The 24139-nt window shown below is 37.9% G+C and overlaps 1 protein-coding gene across 1 annotated transcript in view; it reads left to right on the forward strand.

Moving 5' to 3' along the window:
- chm (CHM Rab escort protein) overlaps positions 1-24139 on the forward strand; it is a 73548-nt gene that overhangs the window by 3864 nt on the left and 45545 nt on the right. The window contains exons 2-5 of the mRNA XM_083565134.1: positions 13852-13918; positions 19023-19095; positions 19253-19383; positions 21691-22006. Coding sequence (XP_083421260.1) covers positions 13852-13918; positions 19023-19095; positions 19253-19383; positions 21691-22006 — 587 coding nt within the window. The remainder of the gene's footprint in view (positions 1-13851; positions 13919-19022; positions 19096-19252; positions 19384-21690; positions 22007-24139) is intronic.

Genomic DNA, 24139 nt, shown 5'->3' on the forward strand with positions numbered 1-24139 from the left:
GAAACATGAGCATGGTAAGTAAAAACTGTATAATCCTAATAATGTGAAAATGGTAAAGTTTAATGTGGTGCTATTTTGTAAACTGTTTATAACTTCAGGAAAGTCGCACTGGATCTGTTCTGTGCGAGCATCAGGTTGCGCATCAGCTCGCTCGCGACACAGTGATGGATTTGATTAAAACGGTGCAAACAAACACTAAATCTAAAAGCTGCAAATAATTACATATTTAGTCACTGTTGTGGTTTTTGGGGAATGCTTATGCATTTGTACACCAATGCATATTATTTCTTTTTTAATTAAGCCTGTTAGCTTGCTGCATTTCTCCGTTCCATTCTCCCTTTTTTTTTTATTTATGCATACATTGGGTACGGAAAGTATTCAGACCCCCTTAAAATTTTCACTCTTTGTTATATTGCAGCCATTTGCTAAATTTCAATTCAATTAATTTTTATTTGTATAGCGCTTTTAACAATGGACATTGTCTTAAAGCAGCTTTACACAGATAATGTGGAGATTAAAGGTGAATATGTTCTTTATAAGTAAGTTTGTCCCTGATAAACAAGCCGGTGGCGACTGTGGCAAGGAAAAACTCCCCGAGATGGCATAAGGAAGAAACCTTGAGGGGAACCCATCCTCATCTGGGTTGCACCGACTGTCCATTTTGGCAGATATACGATGTTGCAATGTTACAGTGATGATGATCAAAAGCGAAAAGTAGTCCTGAGTCAATGTAGCAGACTGTTGACCTTAACTGTAGTCCAATCCATCCTCAAAGCGCCCGTTCTTACTCCGGAATATCATGAAACCACCCAAGGCATTGATGAGAAACCGTCCCAAGCTGCACAGAGTGGCCTCCAGTCGAAGAGAACACTATTCAGAGGCAGGCCTGGACGAAGTGAGGGACGACAGCATACAAATATCCCAGTTCACCAAACACTATATCCATGATCCCTCCAGATCTGAGCCTTTACCTGAGAAAAAATCTACCGATCAAAGGCTTGACTAAATAAATACATTTTCAACCTCGAATTGATACACTGAGACTGTGTCTGAGTCCCGAACACTGATTGGAAGGCTGTTCCATAACTGAGGGGCTTTATAAGAGAAAGATCTGCCCCCTGCCATAGTCTTCATTATTTGAGGAACCAAAAGACAGCCTGCACCTTTTGATCTAAGTAGGCGTGGAGGATCATACTGGTACAGAAGTTCACTCAGATACTGCGGTGCGAGACCGTTAAGTGCTTTATATGTCAGTAGTAGTATTTTATAATCAATGCAAGATTTGATTGGGAGCCAGTGTAGATTGATTAAAACAGGAGTGATGTGGTCATATTTCCTAGATCTAGTGAGGACTCTTGCTGCTGCATTCTGAACTAACTGAAGCTTATTTATGCACCTACTCGCACACCCAGACAGTAAAGCGTTACAGTAGTCTAATCTAGAAGTAACAAAAGCATGAACTAGTTTTTCTGCATCCTGTAATGACATCATATTTCTAATTTTAGCAATATTTCTAAGGTGAAAGAAGGCATAGACTCCACTACACTTCTGAAGGTTTGCTGTGGTATCTGGCAACAAAATCTTAGCAGCAGATCCTTTAAGTCCTGTAAATTGCAAATTGGGGCCTCCATTGGATCGGACCTGTTTGTCCAACACATCCCACAAATGCTTGATTGTATTTATCTGGGGAATCTGGTTTCCAAGTTAACACCACAAACTTGTGTTCCTCAAATCATTTCTGAAATTTTTTTGCCAGTAACATTGACATGGATGGCAGAACACAAGGTTTTCTAGTAGAACATTGCCCAAAGCACCACATTGCCTCTGCCAGCTTGCCTTTTTACCCATAGTGCATCCTGGTGCCATGTGTTCCCCAGGTAAGCAGCGCACACACACCCGGCCATTTACATGATGTAAAAGAAAGCGTGATTCATCAGACTAGGCCACTTTCTTCCATTGCTCCGTGGTCCAGTTATGATACTCACATGCCCATAGTTGTCATGCTTTCGGTGGTGGACAGGGGTCAGCATTCAGTTTCTGGAGGGAATTTTACATTTTATATAGAATACACCAGTTTAGATTCTAGAGGCATGTTTGCATCAGGAGGAAGTCCCTTGGTTGAGCGGCTTCCTCAGGTCTATTTAGCTCCAAATGCATCATTTAACCAATGAAATATATAAGACTAAATTAAGAATGAATGATGATAACTTAAAGCCTGGGAAACACCAAGCCGAATGTTGTGTAAAAGGCTGCAACTAACGATTATTTTGATAATCGATTAATCAGACGATTATTTTTGATGAATTTATAAATCGGATAAATTTTTATGTATTTATTTTTTTTTTCTTATAACTCTGTAAAACCCTAATTTATGGTATTTATGTATACAAATGTACTTAAAAAAGCAAAAGTCACATAATGAGTTTAACTATCTTTAATTTTAACATTATAAAGCTTACAGTGGCTGCTTGTTGAGGAGTGTATTCACTCATGCTGTGTTGTTTCTTTCTGTAAAAAAAAAAAAAGGGTGGGGGGGGGACAGCATTTGAGTTTGCAAGGTGAAGCGATTTGTGTAAATCAACATTTGTATTGTATTTTGCATTGTAAGTTGACAAACATGCTTAAAAATCAATATAAAATATAATGCGTTGTTTTGGCAATAAAAAAAAACTTTGAAGTTTTTCACATCTAGAATATATAATGAATTAAATTTTGTATAATGAAATGATATATGCATAAATTAAATATACAAACATTAAAAACAAGCATTTGAAAGTAGTAAAGCCACATTAAATCATGTTTGAAAACAGATAAGTTACTGTTGTAGTAGACAAATGCTATTAAAAGAGAATGGAATAGAGAAATGCAGCAAAGTAACAGGCTTCATTAAAAATGAATCCGTGTACAAATGCATAAGCATTTCCTGAAAACCACAACAGTGACCAAAAATTTTATAATTTACTTCTGCTGTTATTTGCTGCTTTTAGATTTAGTATGTTCGCATAGTTTTAATTGAATCATCATGTCGCGAGTGAGCTGATTGTGCAACCTGATGCTCGCAAGTCATGACAGAACAGATCCAGTGCGACTGTCCCGAAGTTACAAACAGTTTACACAATAGCACTACATTAAACTATACCATTTTCACATGATGAGGATGTACAGTTTTTGCTTAACATGATAATGTTTCACCTTCATCCGTGATACCAGTGTGTTTTCTTTTCCCATACTCGTGCATCCCTGTGGTACTTCCATACCACACAAGCTCTGCTTTGCATAACTTCCACGTACAGTTTTCTTTGTTGTGTTTAATATAAAATGTTTTTATGCCTTGGATAAGTTGAGACGCACATGTTTTCCTGCTGCCGGTTGTCCTGTACTCTCCACCATTTTCGCAAGTGGCTGTGTTCTCTTGCCATCATGCTAAACTGAAACTTGAGTAGCCCAACTAATCGATAACGGCATTTGTTGACAGTGAATTTTGTTATCGATTTTATTGATTAGATGTTGCAATAAAAATAAAATGTTTACTTATGTTTTCTGCCTTTCTTCTTTCAGGAAATTATTAGAGGATCATACGCAAACCCAACATGGCACTGATTATTACAAGCCATTAATTATTACTAATTAAAGTGATGAATCATAAAACATACAGCATAATAAAATTATTATATTTTTTTGGTGTGACATGAAAAGTTCTGAGTGTATCTGCTGATCTTTGTGGTGTGTCAGCAATGAATACTTTTCTTTTATGGGACTACTTTTCTGGGTTTGTATCCTAATTACTCTCTGGTTGAGGCCCGGAATCTTGGTCAGAGAGAAAACTCCAAGGCACTCCAGTCAAGTAAAGTGGATCCTATAATTCTATATGTTGAGGCCACTGTGTTTTATGTCCAACTGAATAGAGATGTCCTTTTGTTTGCTGAAATCTTACACAGAACATCTTTGGAGTAGAATGACATTGGCCCAAAACTGACAGAATAATAACTTGAACATTAGCTTGTAAGCTAAAGTTCTGTCACAACAGCACAGATAGCAGAAATTGAGCTTTTTTTTAAAAATTCATGTTAAATGTTATCTGTTACTAGGGCTGTGATTTTTGTGTGTGTAACTTAAAACATAACTACAACAACATTACTGAAGTAACCTTCTCTTTATTATATTTATTCTCTGTATTTATTAAATCTATATTTTTTAAATTAATAGTTGGTCAAACAGAAAATGTGGATAACTGTCCTTTTATTGCTAGTCAGCATTATTAATTTATATATATTTTTTTGGACAAAAGAGCCTTTTCCTACATATATTTTGATAACACAAACACACAAGCTGACACTGAAATAGACACAACATTTTTAAGTGATTGGCACTAATATTACGAAAGCAAATAAATAAAGCATAATAATCATAATTTAAGGTATTAATTAAATAAAAATTTAACTAATAACTGCGATTTAATTGTTTGCATTATTAATCATACTTACAAATCGCATTTTGATGACGGTGTTGAAAGCAATAAAGGTCCAGTCATTCATTATTTCCGCAGGAAATAATCGTCAGGAAAATAACACATCTGAGGGCAAAAGCTATTCAGTGTTCATTCTTCATTCACATAATAGGCTTTGATGTAGTAAGGCTGAAGAGTATGACTATTCCACAGGTCAGTTGTCGTAGAAAAATGATGTCTTCTCAGCTTCTCCGCTACTTTTTTTTAAGTTTTAATATACATTTGGGGGAATAGCGACTTACAAAAAAATATTTGTGGCTTGGCAACAACAGTGTGTAGCATTTTTATGAACCCTTGCTTTTTGTGATGGTGTATATGGGAACCATGTCCTTAGCAACATAAAACGCCACAGCATTGGTCATTTTTAGCCATCGGGCATTAGACAATAATAATGCTAATGAATTATGCAATTTTAGGTGGACCTGTTGTACTTGTACAGCAGACTGCTGGCTTGTTTTTGTCTTTTACCTTTGAGCATTCCTCCAATTCAGCTTGGTGTCTTTGTCAGGAAAGGCTGGAATAAATTAGTGGTGCTGCCTCTACCAGTTGCAACAGACTTTAGGCATATTTTGCATGAGACAAAAGTTTGTTCAAATTCTGATCTCTCAAATCCTAGCCATTTTAAAACCACAGAGGAAACATTACTACTGTATCTTTCTTTGGCACAAGGCCATTCTGACCTAAAGAGCTATCCGTGATGTTAGACGCTATTTCAACATTACATTTCTTCCTTTAGAATGCTCTCACATGTGAGCAGTTAATCAGGCACACCATCATGTGGTCGGACACTATTGTCTCTTAATTATTCTGTCATTGGTGAACTGCTAATGTATCTGATTGGATACATTTCAACATTTTTATTTAAAATTGCAATGCAGTGATTTAAGAAAAAATTAAATAATTTTTAACTGTCAAAAAAAATTCCAGCCCTATATGTTACTATTGTTAGCAATATGTTAGGGTACTGTACATGTGTGACTACTTTAGGTTGATAACATGAGGCATGAAATTTAACTTGGTAATCATAAGAGATTTCATTCATAAATATCCCTAATCTAATTTGGGAGAAACAAATATGAGGAATAGAAGAAAGAAAACGCTGACTGAAAGAAGGAGCTAGAAAGTGGGAAAGGGGAGGAGAACGGAAGTAGCTGGCTTTCTCTTCTTGCCTTTTAACTCTGGCTATAAATAACACCAGAAAATGACTTTCAACGGCCAGACATAGATTGCATTTTGGATTATTCTTTGAAAATGAAGAATAAATTATGATCACATACAATTCCTACTGAAAGGGCTTTGCTCAGTCATTGAAGTCCTGCCAGCCACAGTCTATTATTTTTTGCCAAGTATCTCTGCGTGGTACCAGCATTTTATAGCAGGAAATGTTTGTTCTTAGCAAACAAATACAAATCTGTATATTATAGTGTGTGTGTGTGTGTGTGTGTGTACATACTGTGTGTATATATATATATATATATATATATATTCATTCATTCATTTTCTCCCGCTTATCCGTAATTCGGGTCGCGGGGGCAGAAGTCTAAGCAGGCCCCTGCCTTCGACTACTGCCCAATCCTCAAAGCACCGTCCCTTATATATATATATATATATATATATATATATATATATATATATATATATATATATATATATATATATATATATATATACACACACACACACAGTGGGTACGGAAAGTATTCAGATCCCCTTAAATTTTTCACTCTTTGTTATATTGCAGCCATTTGCTAAAATCATTTAAGTTCATTCTTCTTCCTCATGAATGTACACACAGCTCCCCATATTGACAGAAAAACACAGAATTGTTGACATTGTTGCAGATTTATTAAAAAAGAAAAACTGAAATATCACATGGTCCTAAGTATTCAGACCCTTTGCTGTGACACTCATATATTTAACTCAGGTGCTTTCCATTTCTTCTGGTCATCCTTGAGATGGTTCTACACCTTCATTTGAGTCCAGCTGTGTTTGATTATACTGATTGGACTGGATTAGGAAAGCCACACACCTGTCTATATAAGACCTTCCAGATCACAATGCATGTCAGAGCAAATGAGAATCATGAGGTCAAAGGAACTGCCTGAAGAGCTCAGAGACAGAATTGTGGCAAGGCACAGATCTGGCCAAGGTTACAAAAAGATTTCTGCTGCACTTAAGGTTCCTAAGAGCACAGTGGCCTCCATAATCCTCAAATGGAAGACGTTTGGGACGACCAGAACCCTTCCTAGAGCTGGCCGTCCGGCCAAACTGAGCTATCGGGGGAGAAGAGCCTTGGTGAGAGAGGTAAAAAAGAACCCAAAGATCACTGTGGCTGAGCTCCAGAGATGCAGTCAGGAGATGGGAGAAAGTTGTAGAAAGTCAACCATCACTGCAGCCCTCCACCAGTCGGGGCTTTATGGCAGAGTGGCCCGACGGAAGCCTCTCCTCAGTGTAAGACACATGAAAGCCCGCATGGAGTTTGAGAGTCACCTGAAGGACTCCAAGATGGTGAGAAATAAGATTCTCTGGTCTGATGAGACCAAAATAGAACTTTTTGGCCTTAATTCTAAGCGGTGTGTGTGGAGAAAACCAGGCACTGCTCATCACCTGTCCAATACAGTCCCAACAGTGAAGCATGGTGGTGGCAGCATCATGCTGTGGGGGTGTTTTTCAGCTGCAGGAACAGGACGACTGGTTGCAATCGAGGGAAAGATGAATGCGGCCAAGTACAGGGATATCCTGGACAAAAACCTTCTCCAGAGTGCTCTGGACCTCAGACTGGACCGAAGGTTTACCTTCCAACAAGACAATGACCCTAAGCACACAGCTAAAATAACGAAGGAGTGGCTTCACAACAACTCCGTGACTGTTCTTGAATGGCCCAGCCAGAGCCCTGACTTAAACCCAATTAAGCATCTCTGGAGAGACCTAAAAATGGCTGTCCACCAACGTTTACCATCCAACCTGACAGAACTGGAGAGGATCTGCAAGGAGGAATGGCAGAGGATCCCCAAATCCAGGTGTGAAAGACTTGTTGCATCTTTCCCAAAAAGACTCCTGGCTGTATTAGATCAAAAGGGGGCATCTACTAAATACTGAGCAAAGGGTCTGAATACTTAGGACCATGTGATATTTCAGTTTTTCTTTTTTAATAAATCTGCAACAATGTCAACAATTCTGTGTTTTTCTGTCAGTATGGGGTGCTATGTGTACATTCATGAGGAAGAAGAATGAACCTAAATGATTTTAGCAAATGGCTGCAATATAACAAAGAGTGAAAAATTTAAGGGGGTCTGAATACTTTCCGTACCCACTGTGTGTGTATATATATATTGTGTGTTGAGATCAGGACTCTGGCAGGCCATGTCATTATTTCAATGTTTTCAGTTTCAAGGAACTGCTTTACCCGTTTTGCTGTGTGACATGGAGTGTTGTCCTGCATGAACACTGCGGGCTGATTGGGTGATGAACGCAGGGAAGGAACCAAATGTTGTTGAAGAAGGTTCTGATAAACATTTGCAATCACTTTGCCATGTAGCTGCATAAGAGGCCCAACTCCTGCTGCAGAAAACATGCCCCAAAACATGACACTTTTCCTCCTCCACTTTTCACTGACTTCTTTACACACTTTGGGTTCAGTCTTTCTCCAGTTTGTCGCCGAAAATAATGTTTCCTATCGGACCCAAATAAATTAAACTTGCTTTCATCACTGAAGTGAACTTTGGATTAGTTCTCCTCTGTCCACACAACATGCTCCTCAGCAAACCTTAGTCTAGCCTTTTGATTCTTTCTGCTAATGAGAGGTTTGGTCACTGCAGAGTGGGCTTTCAGTCCAAATGCTCTTAAACGTCGAGACACTGTATGAAGAGACAGATCCTTACTCTGTTCAGCGCTGAACTGGTGAGCAACTCCAGCTGCAGTGTGGAAAGAATTGCCCATTGAGATCCTCCGCAGTACTGTCCTCTCTTGTATTTGTCTTCCGTAGACGACCAGCCTTCTTGGTGGACTTGAATGAGTTTGTGATGTTGTACAGATTCAATATTTTTGAAATCACAGATTTGGAACTACCAACTTGTCTTGCTATGGCTGATAGGGTCATCTGGACAACCTGCTGCCAGAGGCTTTCAGTCACTTTAGAACGGCCCACCATCTTGCAGAGTCAGTGAAACTGGAAGTTAGGCTGCCAGTTAAATAGGGGTTGACAGATAATCAAGGAAATTAGCACCAGGTGCCAGATTAACACCAATAACTGGGAGGTATCTAAAAGTGTTCTCTAATTTTGATCAGCATGGTATAGACAGGACAAAAACTCCTTCAACTGTTGAGGAGTGAAGATGACATTATTTCAGAATTGTTCAATTGTTTATAAATTGTTCTCTAATTTTGATCTCCAGTGTGTGTGTGTGTATATATGTGTATATGTGTGTATATATATATACAAACATATATACACGCCGTATTTTTCGGACTATAAGCCGCTACTTTTTTCCCACGTTTTGAACCCCTAATTACTGGATTTTTCCTGGGGTTTTTCCCGGTTTTACAAACTTCAAGCCAAAAAACTGAGCCACATAACATTAGACCAATGAAATTTCGGAACCGAAACGAAAAAACGCACCTCACCGGTGTTCTGAGCTGCACGGCATCGGGAGGAAAAACTTCACCGGTGTTGATTTTTAAACGCACGGCGATGCCAAAAGATAAACTTCCGAGAGAAATAGTTGTGAAAGGAAGGAGGAAGACAGTGAACAATGACTTACTTGGTCGGCTACTGTTTATATACAAGCCGTTGTAACGCGTTGAGTCTGGGTCATGGGAGAGCTCGCTAACTCCAGTTGCAACAGAAATCATATAAGCACAGACAGGTTTCCAAAACTCGTGCTTTTTTATTTTTCTTGGCAACAGCATTTTGGGTTAGTCAAAGAAACTTAGAAATGAGCATCAGAAAATATGAGCACATAATCCTCGGTCTCACACGCACGCACACACGCACGCACACACACACACACACGCAGTTATACCGGAAGAATGCAGTGACGTGCTATTTCAGCATATCTTGGAGAAAGACCCACGATTAGCGATTTGCAAAACATGTAATGCTGAAATTTCAAGAAGGGGTGCGTCTGCAAAGACTTTCTCCACGTCGGGTTTAATTTATCACCTGAAATCCAAACATCCGATCGCTATGCTGAATAGGAGGGGAACGCAGCACAGAAAAGCAAAACCCCTCCGAGCATGCGCACTGTTGGACGTTTTTAAAAAGGCAAGGAAGTTTCTTTAAGCAGTTGCACTTGTTCTGAATGCACTTTGTTTTTATAAAAGAACATATTTAATTTTACAACCTTTCAGCAGGCCAGAGGGCCTGTACATTATTATTTAATGTACACATGAGTGCATTTAAGTTAAACATGTAGGTTTGAATTTTTTTTTATTTTATTCTGTGCATTGTTGCAATGTGCTCTAAATAAATATTTTCATAATTTGTAATTGATTTATTCTTTGAAACAAAAATTGAAATGCATTGATTTTAGTAAGGTTAGTACACAGTCATATCCATAAATGCAATGGTAATAATAATTGGCATAATTTCTTGCTGTGTTTCGGTTTTCGGCCTTGCTTTCCTCTTTTTCGGTTTCGGCCAAGAATTTTCATTTCGGTGCATCCCTAGTGTATATGTGTTTGTATGTGTGTATATATATATATATATATATATATATATATATATATATATATATATATATATATATATATATATACTTACTATGTATATACTATGCAACCATCTTTAATGTAAATTTTACTACATGTACATGGTATAGAGGTTATTTACCAGTTAATATGCAGGTTAATGGCCAGGTATATACCTTTTTCCTTATTTCATTAGAAATATAAGAGATAATGGTCTGTGGTTGATTTAAAATGTTGAATTTTCATTTAGTATCTGTTCATTGGACTTCCTGATATGTAGTCCACAAAGGTGTCAGTTCCAAAAAAAGGTGACCATGATTAGGCTGGGAAAAAAAAAAACTGTTGGCGAGATTGTAAGCAGTGGCAAGGAAGACCCATGAGAAGCAATGAGAGGAACCAGACTTAAAAAGGATTGAAAATTGAGATTATTATTAATTCCCTTCTAAATCTGTACTATGGTCAAAAATGTGCAGTTGTTTACCCAGGAAATTCATTGTATTTCTAACCTGGGCATCTTTTTGTGACATGCAAAACCCAAAAGGGGGAGTCATGAATTTAATACTGAGTAGATTTTTCTTCGGATATTGGTTTCTGTTAGTACCTTTTCTTATCAAATCCAGTTTTCTAGTCATTACAGAACTGGAACTAACCATTGGCTTCAGCTCTTGGAGTAATTGGGCATTCAATGAGACCCAGTTACTATGGGACTCATTGATTACCCCCATATAGAGCATGATTGTAAATTCAAGTCATGTCAAGTATCTTTTATTGTCATTTCACAGTGAAACGAGACAGCGTTTCTCCAGGACCCTGGTGCTACATAATACAACAAATTCTTGACAATATTTTACCGAATCCTTTGTTTTTATGCGCTAGCAAATAGAGGCAGTTGCTTATCAACACCCATGGGGGTGTGTCAACGTGGCTTTATTGTAGTGCTAAGCAGTATGACTAAAATGTATATCACAGTATTTTCCAAGTTTATACCGGGTTCACAGTAAATAGAGAGTATTTTTTTCATGCATGACCGTGTAGTAATCACATATTCTACTGATTGAGATACAAAATACTGCATTAGATTGACTTAGAATGCCCTATTTTACCACCATGGGTCCACTAAGGGCCCAACAGTGGTAGCTTGGTGGTGCTGAGATTTGAACTTGTTACCATCTGATCCAGAGGCCAATGCTTTACTCACTGAGCTGCCACCTTCCACATTTTTATTCTCCCGCAACCCACACACACGAGTACTTTACCACCTGCACCCGCATTCACCCATCAAATATTGTCCCGCGCTGCACTCATTTGCGTCGGGTCCCACGGGAGTGCAGGTCTCTACTCTCAATGTCTATTCTTCTAGACTTCACGGTCATGCTTAGTAACACATGCACTAACCAGTGCAACAGTAAAAAGGGACCCCCTTATAAATAGTGTCGTGCTGCACCGTATTTTGAACGTTCTTAAAGCAACGTACACCTTTATTGTGGTACAGTGGTCCCCCGGAACACTAGGGGTCATGTTCATAGAACCTCCAGGTTCAGAAAATCCACGAATTCTGGATGCACCCCCACAGCCTTTATGGCACCTAAGTGAATTCATCTAGACATTATGCCACTTTAATACAATAGTGTTTAAAAAATTTTTATAAAATTTGTTAGTGAAAACATAGTTTAAAATGTTATTCCTAACGTTCCTGAACATTTGGTCCCGCTGCAGATTCCTGCACATTTTTAGATAATCCACAACTTGCTGTTAGTTAGGTTCCAAATGAGAATCCGCAAATTTTCCGAGCCGCGGATTATCGGGGGTTGACTGTATACAAAAAATGTAAATCATAAAAAGAAAAAATTTTATATATACTATAATATTATAGAATATTATATATTGTTATATATTATAACATTAACACTACTTTATTGTCATTTCAACCATATACAGAGCAGTGCACAGTGAAACAAAACAACATTCCCCCAACTATTCAATAAAAATAATGGTTAGGATGCGGCGCTCTCACCGCTGCGGCCCGGGTTCGAACCCCGGTCAGGGAACCAACCCCAACCACTCTTAGTGCCGGTCCCAAGCCTGGATAAATGGGGAGGGTTGCATTAGGAAGGGCATCCAGCGTAAAAACGTGCCAAATCTAACATGCGGCTGAACCGCTGTGTCGACCCCTAACGGAAAAAGCCTAAAATGGCGGAAAATTTCCACCACAATTTAACATTCTTTATGAGTTTAGAGCAGGGGTGTCAAACTCAGGCCCGCAGGCCAAATCTGGTGTATCATATTTGGCCCGCGAGATAATATCAAATGTGTATTAGAGCTGGCCCGCCAGTATACACCGCTAATACTACAAATCCCAGAATGCTTTGTTAGTGCGTTGGTGCGTCAGTCGACACCGCTGAAAAACTCTGCGTACTCAGTGCTGAATTTACCCTGCGATTTACCGACTTTGAAGCCCAGAAATGCAGATTTGAACTGCTCAGTAATCCGTTTGTGGAGCTGATTGAACTCCAGTGTAGTGACACGCTCAAGTCAAAGTACGACTCTGTGTGTGCTGCACAGTTTCCATGTTTCCTCACCGACACACTGCTCCAACTCCGTGCCCAAGCTGCTCAAACGTTTTCTATGTTCGGCAGCAGCTCTTTAATGAAGATGAACAAAACCCCACTCAGGAGTCTCACTGATGAACACCTTCACTCAATCCTGAGTATTTCCTCAGCTCAGAGCCTAAACCCAGACATTGCATCTAAGAAGACACTTGCATCTAAGAAAAGATGCCAGGTATCTGGTTTTAACCAATGTGCATCAGAGTAAATCAGAGTGTAAAATTTTTCACATCTTTATGCACTATTTCCACTCTAAGGCATGGACTGTTAATAGTTGAAAGATTGATTTTTTTAACTGAAGGAAATTATTATTATTTTTGGTTGTTTTGTTGTTGGCCTGTGAAAAAAGATTTACATTAAAAAGGAATTTAAAAGGCTACAGAGAGAGAGAGAGAGAGAGAGAGAGAGAGAGAGAGAGACATAATGAGAAACGAATACCACTGATGTGTGTTTTATTTCAAATTTAATTTCTCATGTGTTTATAATATTAAACTTTGGTTGTCCCAGATTCATTGTTTATGCAAAACTAAAGTTTGTTTCCATATGAAAAGGTTTAACATTACATATCTGGAGAGAAGGGAAAACATGCACAATTGCAGTCAATTTTTTTATTTTTTATTTGAGTTTGGCCCATGACTTCGTCCCAGTTTTTAATTTTGGCCCACTGTGAATTTGAGTTTGACACCCCTGGTTTAGAGGGTACGACATAGTCTCCATAAAGCGAGATTGATCTGACCTGCCAATTATAAGTCTACCTCTTGTTCAAGTTACTCTCTTTCGGAACAACTGTGACAAATGACACAGGGGCCCCTCTGTTCATGGTTTTAGATTGAGGTGTTAACTATGAACTCATAATTAATGTTACAATCAATTGCCCAAATGTGAGGAGTTTTTCTCTCAGGTGAAGAGAATATCACATTTTATTTCGATGGTCTTTTCCTTAAATAAATATAAATTTAAAAAAAATCTAATTTTGTGACCTTTTTTTGCCCAAAAGTAGAGTAATCTTAAAATCCGCTAAGGCTCAGTGACATCTTCATTTATTTCTAGGCCTTACTGAGTCTGTCATTGCTGCTGCATGCTCACGAGTGGGACAGAGAGTTCTGCACTTAGACAGGTAAGTTGGCACTTACACATTATTGGTCCTTAAACCAAGTTAACTGCCAAAGGCTGTGTGAAACTGAATCTGTGGATGCCTTCTTTTGTATATGAGCTTTTCGGCCAAATGTTCCAACAAAGTTACGAATGACACAGCAGTCAGTAAATGTTGTCATCATATAGCCATGTTCTGCAACACTGGTATAGGCCACCAGTGAAAAAATGTATTTGATTGTCTGGGGTTTCATAGAACCACAGTTACATGTGTGACATGTGTTCCCAAATACTTCTACTACTTTTAGCCAGGGGTCAGGGGTCACCACAGCAGATCTTCCGTTTCCATACCCCCCCGCCCCCGCCCCCCCGTCCCCTCCATCTGCCTCTTTCAAGCCAACTACCTGCATGTCTTCCCTCACTACATCTTTAAACCTCTTTGATGGTCTTTCTCTTTTCCTCCTTCGTAGTGGCTTTATCCTCTGTATTCTTCCACCAATATACCCCATGTCCCTCCTCTGCACATGTCCACTCTATCTCAATCTATCCTCCGTCACCTTGTCTCATGCCTGCTGTCCTTCTAATGAACTCGTTTCTAATTTTCAGCTCTGCTACCTCCAGCTCCATCTCCTGTCTTTTATTCAGTGCCACTGTCTCTAAACCAGGGGTCGGCAACCTTCACCACACAAAGAGCCATTTGGACCTGTTTCCCACAGAAAAGATAACACTGGGAGCCACAAAACCCTTTTGACATTTAAATTGAAATAACACTACATGTAACGTTTTTTTTTTTTTTTTTGCCTTTATGCTATGTATAATCAAACCATAATGTGTTGCATTTATGAAATCAATGAACTGCAGAGAGAATGAAATTACATTTCTGCATGCAACAAAATGTTTTTTTAACTCTTTAAAAAAAGACATTGGGTTGAAGGTTGAAAAGAATTTATGAAAAGAACGCCGAACATAAATTATCCACCGGCAGCAAACCAAAAATGCCGTCCTCTTCTGTGTGCCGTCAACCAAAGTTTAAGAAGTCGCGTGCCGGTGGGTGTCGCACATTAGCGGTTGTGACGCATATGAAGAGCGACAAAAAACTTTAACACGTTTTATTTAGATTTTACAAGATCACCAAAATCTTCAAATTTAGAATTACATTTAAAAAACTAACGAACTAAAATAAAATACATTTTAATTAAATACTCATTTATTTTCCAAAGCCACAGGGAGCCGCAGAAGAGGGATGAAAGAGCCGCATGCGGCTCCGAAACCGCGGGTTGCCGACCCCTGCTCTAAACCACACACCATAGCAGGTCTCACCACAGTCCTATAAACCCTTCTATCACAAATCACTCCTGCCACTCTTCTCCATTTACTCCACCCTGTCTGCACTCTCCCTCTCTTTCACACACATGTACTGTGTCTTACTCCTACTGACTTTCATTCCCCTTCCCTCTAGCTCTCCAGGCTCTACTCAACCTGCATCTACTCTCACCACAAATCACAATATCATCCAAAAAAAATCATAGTCCATGGAGACTTCTGTCTGACCTTGTATGTCAACCTGTCCATCACCACAGCAAGCAGGAAAGGGCTTAGAGCCGATCCTTGATGCAGTTTCACCTCCGCCTTCAACCAGTCTGTCGTTCCTACTGCACACTCAGTGCTGTCACACTGTCCCCATACATGTCCTGCACCACCCTCACATACTTCTCTGACAACCCTGACTTTCTCATACAATAGCAAACTCTTCTTTTGGCACCCTGTCATATGCTTTCTCTAAATCCACAAACTCACAATGCAACTCCATCTGACCTTCTCTATACTTCTCCATCAAATTCTCAAAGCAAATAATGCATCTGTTGTGCTCTTCCTCAGCATGAAACCATACTCACAGATGGTCAGCTCTTTCCTCAGCCAGGCTTCCACTACTCTTTCCCATAACTTAATGGTGTGACTGATCAATTTTATTCTCATATAGTTATTGCAGTTCTGCATATAATCCTTATTCTTAAAAATTGGTACCAGCACACCCCTTCTCCATTCCTTAGGCATCCTCTCACCTTCCAGAATCTCTTGTAAACATCTCCACACTTCTACTGGTATGTTATCTGGTCCAACCGACTTTCCACTCTTCATCCTCTTAATCGCTGCTCTCACTTCCTCCTTACTAATCCTGTCCACTTCCTGCTTCAGCATCTCCACATCAAATCTTCTCGCTCATATTTTCCCCATTCATCTGCTTCTCAAAATACTCCCTCTATCTTCTCAACACACTCCCCTCACTAGTCAACACATTTTCATCTCCATCATTTATTGCTCTAATTTGCAGCACATCCTTCCCAGCTCGGTCCCTCTGCTCTTCCTTCTTTTTAAAATAAGTGTTCACCACTGCCATTGCCATAATTTTTGCAAAATCTACCACCATCTGCCCTTCCACATTCCTCTCCCTAAGGCCATACATATTCATCATCTTCTCATCACCTCTGTTCCCTTTACCAACATGCCCATTAAAATCTGCACTTCATTTAACTCACTCCAGAATTTTTCCTTCTCCTCCATCTCACAACCCACTTGTGGAGCATAATCACTAATTAAATTTATCATCACCCCTTCAACTTCAAGCTTTACAAGCTTTTTTTCACCTGATTATATCTCAGCACTATAATTTTCTACAAACTCACCACCAAGTTTGAGAACTTAGGACTTGTTGAACCTGTGGAACTTTATACCATAAGCAGTATGGATGGGCATATTATATGCTCCCTCATCCTAAGCACTGGATTTCACAGGGTTGTATCATTTGCTGGGCCATGGCAGGAAGGTAATAAATGAATGAAGGTAACTTCATTCAAACAACATACACTTTTTCCCCTGTTTTTTTTTTTTTTTTTTTTTTTTTAACCCAGAGTTCATAATTTTTGGTCAAGATATTGTATTGACCTCTGTAAAAAAAAAAAAAAAAAAAAAAAACTGATATTGTCAGTTTGCCAATATCGTTCCAGGTTTTAATAAACCACTGAACAGTTCTTAACGCAATTCCAGATATTTTAGCAATTTCTTTTTTGTGTTTGCATCGGTTAAGTGGTAAAAGAATCGTTGACAGCTGAAATATACACTGCTTTGTAAATGTTTGCAGACCTATGAGAAATGTCAGTCTGTTCACTATTTTATTTTAAAATACTTCATTTGAAAATCAGATATTTTAAGTTGACTGTTTTTGTTGGAAAATATTTGTATAAAAAAAAAAGGAAATATCTTGCTTGCATAAGTAGTCGAAGTATAGATCTGGAAAAGGGTGGGAACAAAATAATATTTGAATGTATGCATATTCCAGTGAGCACAGTTGGATAAATATTCAAGAAATTGTCTCTCTCTTGTTTTGTGGTCAGATGTGAGACCAATATAGAGCTTTTTGCCACAACTCAAAGTGTATGTATGCTGCCAACCTAACACTTCTCATGCCTGTAGACACTCCTACAGTTTGAGAGTAAATTCACCTTACAGCAAGACAATGATTTCAAAAACTGGGCTAAAGCAACATTGTAGGTGCTCAAGAACAAAAAGATAAATGTCCTACAGTGGCCCAGTTAAAGTCCTAATCTCAATACTACTGAGAATCCATGTAACTTTTAAAAAATTGCTTGCAGAGTCTTTGTTTTGTTAAGAAGAAGCAAGAAGTCCATTTTGTTTCAGCAGTGAGGGGAGATTCGCAAAGTGAATTGATGAGAGCACAGTTCTAAATCCCTGCTGTTGTAGCTTTGCTACTGCATGGCACGCTTCCCTGTCTGTGTCTCCTCCATGTTCCATACAGAGCAGCTGCTCCTCCAACTAAGATCTCCAAAAAACCTTTTGGGTTTGTAAAAACTAGTGAAATAGTTACTGTACTGAACTGCCAGATGTTAAGAGTTGTGCCAAGGCTGCCTTTTTTCGCCATCTTGAAAGGTTCAACTTGTTACTTTCAACAAGTGTACAAACAGCAATTTTATCCAAACAGTTTAGTGTTGTTTTTTGCCATTGATGTGTGTGTGTTTGTGTTTGTGTGTGAGTGTGTGTGTGTGTGTGTGTGTGTGTGTGTGTGTGTGTGTGTGTGTGTGTGTGTGTGTGTGTGTGAGACTAGTCCCTTCATGTAGTTCGTGTAGAGAGTATCATGGCTTTTGGAAAGAAACTATTACATAGTATGGATGTAAGGACCCAAATGCTTCTGTACCTCTTTCCAGATGGCAGGAGAGTGAAATGTGTGTGTGTGTGTGTGTGTGTGTGTGTGTGTGTGTGTGTGTGTGTGTGTGTGTGTGTGTGTGTGTGTGTGGGGTGGTGGTGGTGGTGGTGGGGGGGTATCAAATCAAATATTAATGTGTGGTAGTTGAATATTAGTTAAATATTATTATTTTTTTTTACTGTTATTACCTTACAATAGATTGATTTTAAGTTCTAGTTTTTACATAAAATATTGAACAGTATGAATATAGTATAATTGCTCAGGAGCCTGCTCTTGTAAAATTTCTCATGTAAATTTGAAGAGCAATAATTTTTTTTTTTTCTTTATTTTATTTTTTTTTTAAATTCGGTATAAATCCAGTCCAGTATAAATTCAGGTAAATGCTTATGTAAATAGTTATGGACATTGGCTTAATGGACCATGTTCATAGCTATAGCAATTTACTTTGTTTTCTTAGGTCCATGTTTACTGTGGTGTACACATAAATACCAAAAAAGCAGAGTGACTACAAGAATGATGTGTGTAATACCAAAAAAAAAAAAAAAAAAAAAAAAAGATTAGTATAAAGCATCACTATTATCAAATTATAAAAGTTTTTTTTAAAAGTACCAACAAATTTGTCAATGCTATTTTTTTTTATTTAATTTAATTAAATCAAAAGCAAAGTAAATGTTTTGTTAAATATGGAAACAATAATGGACAGCAAATTCTTTGTCAGTTTCAATTTATTGCAGACAAATTGTGGGTTCTTTTTTGTGTGAGCGGCTGTAATTTATTTGTTAACAAACTGTTGTGATATTATAATGGAGGAACACAGAACTTTTTTTTTATCAGGAACATAAAAGCACTGTTTGTTTTTATTAGTGTTTATGCAATAAAATCTAATGAGGTGGTCTTTTATCTATTACAGGAGGAGCTACTATGCTGGAAATTGGGCCAGCTTTACATTCAACAGTCTGCTGTTGTGGATTGAGGAGTACAAGGTTTTTATTCTTTACTTGAGACAATGTCCATTGTTAAAAGATAAAAATAAATAAATTAAACTTTAGCAGAAACATATTCTTCAGGTAGTGTCTAAGCTCCAGGTTAGCTTGAAGGGTTTGATTAGCAGCTGATACTGTTTTGGTTTGTTGTCTTTAGGCGCAGCAAGAAACTCCAAGTACCAACTCCGTACAGGAATGTAGTGATCAAATCGAGAATGGAGAAGAAGTTGTTTTTCTTAGTTCTGTAGACTCTTCCATCTCAAATCTGGAAGTATTCTCTTATGTCAGGTATTGCTTTTTTTCTTTCATAATGTTTTTGATATCCTGATCTTAATTTTTTTCTTCAAAATGCAGCATCAGACCAATGCAGTTGTGGACACTTTTCTACAAAGTATTCTATATATATATTTATAATGCAGCAGTTATAATGTTTTAAAACACTTTGTTCAAATTATCATTGTATCATTCCTTGATTATATGTATATAAATTCATCTCCAAAATTAACCTTGTGAGTGATTATGCAGTTTTTGATCGCAGTAGTCTAACATTTTCTTGTAAGACTTTGTGTCATTATTCATCAAAAATATTTTAGATTCTTTGAATTACTATTTTATATATGACACTAACAATAGATGCAAAACTAATTGCAACATAAATAGAATAGCACATATTATATCATCTGATCTTACGCATTGTACATTTTTAGGTAAGCGTAACCCTGGTTCGCTGATTGCATGAATGATCTCACTATGGGACATAGCCCTCTGTGCTGTCCCTCAATAGTAATATTCGATTATGCCAGGTAGTTTTTCCTCCTGCCTTATCTATTCACTCTATTTAAATACTGCTTTTTTCAAATAAAGGGTGGACCGGGGAGATACCTTCTATCTGAGAACAGTGGTTTTGATAATAATGCAGCCAGCACCATCATCAAGAGTTTTGGATAATTGAAATGCTTATACACAATAGCTTTTATTTTGCAAAAAGCCTGTTTGCTAGGCTCTGTCTCATTCACATTGCATTTTTAGTGTGAGCAATCTGTGCTTGATGACATCCAAAAATGTACAAACCTACAAGGATAGTCAGTGAGCCACAAGAACTGGTATGTGGTATTTTAAACAACAGAAAAATGGACTCAGCTGTCAGTTTTAGTTTCCTATGGCTGATCCAATGGCTGTACTACTTTTCAGTTACTCTCTTTTCAAGCATAGACTTAAGTTTAACTTAAACCAAATATTTTTGTATTTGCTTTCTGGCAGAGAGTTCTGCATATAGCCAAGCCTGCAGGTAATTCTTTGCTAGGTGGACAGCCATATCCAAGAAAGCCAGTCAGTGGCTCTAGTCATGTCTAGTAATCTAGTCTAGTAATGATTCCTTTGTCCTTCTACAGAGCCAGCATCCCATGCTAACCAGAGTCTTTTAGCTGCTGTTCAAAGACAAACGCAGGTTGAACTCTACAGAATGGTGTCAATCTTCCGCTGTTATAAAGTCAACCTATTGCAGTTTTGCTTTTTTTTTACTCCTGCTTCCTCTGTGAGCAAAAAGAGGAGAAATCTGTGTGGTCAAGCAAAGTCATTCTGCATACAAAGGAGCTGCATATTATCTCAAATGCTACTGCTTGCACAAATATTTGTTTGTTTTTTTTAGTCTTGGAAAAGATGTTGCTAGCAGTGGACAGGACTAGCTTGCTGACTAACCTTTAGAGTGGTTACCAGTTCTTTATGAAAGATGGCTTCATCAACTAAAACCCTTCATGTGAATCATTATTTTGGCAAATGCAACACTCTGTGGTTGTGACTTAAGTTTATTGTCATAACTGTTTGGACTTGCAGTTTATCATTACTGAATCTCAAATTGACCAAAATTGGCCCTTGGAGCTACATACAAACTGGTGATTTTCAAATTTAAAGGCTTTCAAGATACATTCACCAAGCTTAGTTCATTAGACTGTTTAGTCTGATCAGGGTGCTGTTCACACTCCTTCATCAGTCTACCAGTATCACTTTTTACTTTTTTCTACACATTGGTTATATATTTCTTAACAAGTGATTCGGGTACAATGAGACATCATTTTACACATGGATTGGCCAGGCCATAACCCCAGAGAGATTCTTTGGAATGTGCTGAAAGACCATAATTAATATAAGACAAGTAATGCAACTTCTTGACCGAAATAAATGTTGACATTGCACACAATGAATGCATGCCATGAGCAAACAAAAAGTGCTCCAATTATTAGATCTAAATGTTTCACTAATATAATATACTAAGGTAATGATTTATTTTATCGAGGCTCATAATTACTTCCTTACCTCATTACCAATTATTAGTATGATAATATCAGTGGAATGGAAATGCTATCTATTAATATCTCAAGAATCAAAAGGCTAGCTAGTAAACATGTTTATTATTAATTAGCAAAGATGCCATGTATTTTCAAATATTATATTGCATAATGTAGAATGCTGTATCAGTTGAAAACTTAGCATGGACAAAAAATTTTACAATGCTTAATGGTTGGTAAAGAAGTATTATAATGAATAATGAAAATTACGATAGAGGTTTTTTAATTTTTGTTGTCTTGTCACCTGTAGCGAGGAGTCTGCGGATGATGAACAGCCAATGGCTCCCGTGATGAACAGCTTGCTCACAGCAGTTGAGGAGATAAATGGCTGCAATACAGAAGCCCAACACATGGATTTTAATGCTTGTACAGAAGGAGATATTGACCCACAGAATTTAGAAGGAAAGGAGCAAACATCTCAAAGCAATGAGCCCTGCCAGTTAAAGGAAAACCAAAAAGATCAGCAGCCAATAACAAGCCCAGAGAAGGTAGAGGTGAAAAAGAAAATAAAGTATTCTACGCTACTGAAGGAGGGGCGAAGATTTAACATTGATCTTGTGTCTAAGGTGAGTTCATTTAATGAATAAAAATAACTAATAATAAAAATAATATTATATATGTAATGTGTCATCATGTACCACTTTGCTGAATGGTTTTGAAATTTTCAGCAGTTGAGCTCATTGAAGGTCTTACTGTTTTCTTGTCATCTTTCAGTGAGGTTGTTCTGCTATTTGCACGTGCCACTGAAAACGACTCATTGCAGCATTGTCTACTTGCTGAATCATGTTGAATGTCTTCGCAGATTTGCCCAGTTTCACGCAGAATTTTGTTTACTTTGTTCTAACTTGCTGACTGACATGACTATATATATATATATATATATATATATATATATATATATATATATATATATATATATATATATATATATATATATATATATATATATATCCTTTTTAAAAACTTCTTTGGGCCCATATTGCTGAATTTTGCACGCTTTTCTTTTTTCCATGTTACATGCTGCTGTGAGAGCCATTATTTCTGCCAGTTTTGCTGAACATGGTTGGGGCACTGTGGCACTTGTAACTGTTCTGAATGAATCCAGATCAACATCATATATAACAACTGCATAGCTTGCCCTTTTTCCTACTTGTGCGGTAACATGAGCCGTCAACAAAAAAGGTGGATTTGCCATCTGGTAATGGCTATGTTTCCAAATCTGCTCTTGCTTTTAAGAATTTATTAAATTTTTCTGTGCATTCATGTGGAATGCCCTCCATTGGAAGTACTATTTGTCCTTATCCAGGGTCTACTCAAACCTGCCAAACTAAGAAACTACAGCATCGGTCTAACAGTTTATGGCTGTGGGGCTTTTCGAATGACTTTCTTGTAGGCTGGTGATATTTTTCGCACGGTTCCCTTGAGTACTCTTTCTAAGCACTCCACAGTTTTGTTAGCAGAACAGCAATTTCTCTTTACTTACTTTGTTTTTATTTTATGCTAATGTTTTTAACATCGTCAACAAGTCCTTAAGGCACTGTTCCTTTGTTTGACTGCAAATCAACAGGTTGTCAAAATACATTAACAATCGGCTTGGAATTTGTAGATTCGCCAAATCGCTTGCTGGTACTTGGTTGAATATTGATGGACTTTGCAATATCCTATCTAGAGTAGATGTACATTTATCCCTCATATGTGAATGCAAACAGCACTTGTGATTCTGGTTGCAAAGTTTCACTGAAAAAGGCTGAGCAGAGGTCTATTAAAATATACCATTTTGTGATTTCCGGTATATTGAATAGTAGTTTGTGAGGAGCTGGGACTACTGGAGTCCCTGCCATCACTGCTTGGTTCACTGGCCTAAAATTTACATTTACATTTACATTTGCGTCATTTGGCAGACGGCCTTATCCAGAGCGACATACAAAAGTGCTTCGAGTCTCTAGAAATGAATAAATCTACACTGGTACGCAAGATTACAAACTTTATATAAATATACATACTCATTGTCCATAGTTACCCCAAGGTTGCGAGCAGTGGCTGAAGGGGCGAGCAGCGAGTCATGGAGAGTTTTTCGAAGATCTTGACCTGGTGATGAATCACCTGGGATGACCAGCAGTTCTGTTTTGCTGGGGCTGAGTTTTGGTTGATGAGCACTCATTCATGAAGATATGTCTGTCAAGCTGCCGAGATCCGAGCGGAAGCTGTGGTATCTGATGGCGGGAAAGAAAAGATTAGTTAAGTGTCATCTGCATAGCAGTGGTAAGAAAACCCATGTGAGGATATGACTTCACCAATGGAGTGGGTATAAAGGGAGAAAAGGAGGGGGATTAATGGACCAGTCGCCTATTATCCGAGTTTGTTTTTTTGATTGGAAAGATTGGAGTGTTGTATGGGCTCTTTGTGGGACTCCAGCTTTTACTAATCCATGTATTGTTGGCTTTATGCCTTCTATTTTCAGTTGTGATAATGGATATTCCATGTTATGGAGACAGGGCTTTTGGTTTAGGGTGGCAACTAACGATTATTTTGATAATCGACTACTACTAACCTTAATTCTGAGTGTTTATGTATAAAAGTATACTTAGGAAAAAAAAAAGCAAAAGCCACATATTGGGAATAATTATCTTTAATTTGGACATTTTAAAGCTTAAAGTAGCTGCTTGTTGAGGATTGAATACGGGATTTCTCCTTTTACT

Source organism: Silurus aristotelis (genome assembly GCF_946808225.1).
Source record: "Silurus aristotelis genome assembly, chromosome: 16".
In the NCBI taxonomy this organism is placed as follows: Eukaryota; Metazoa; Chordata; class Actinopteri; order Siluriformes; family Siluridae; genus Silurus; species Silurus aristotelis.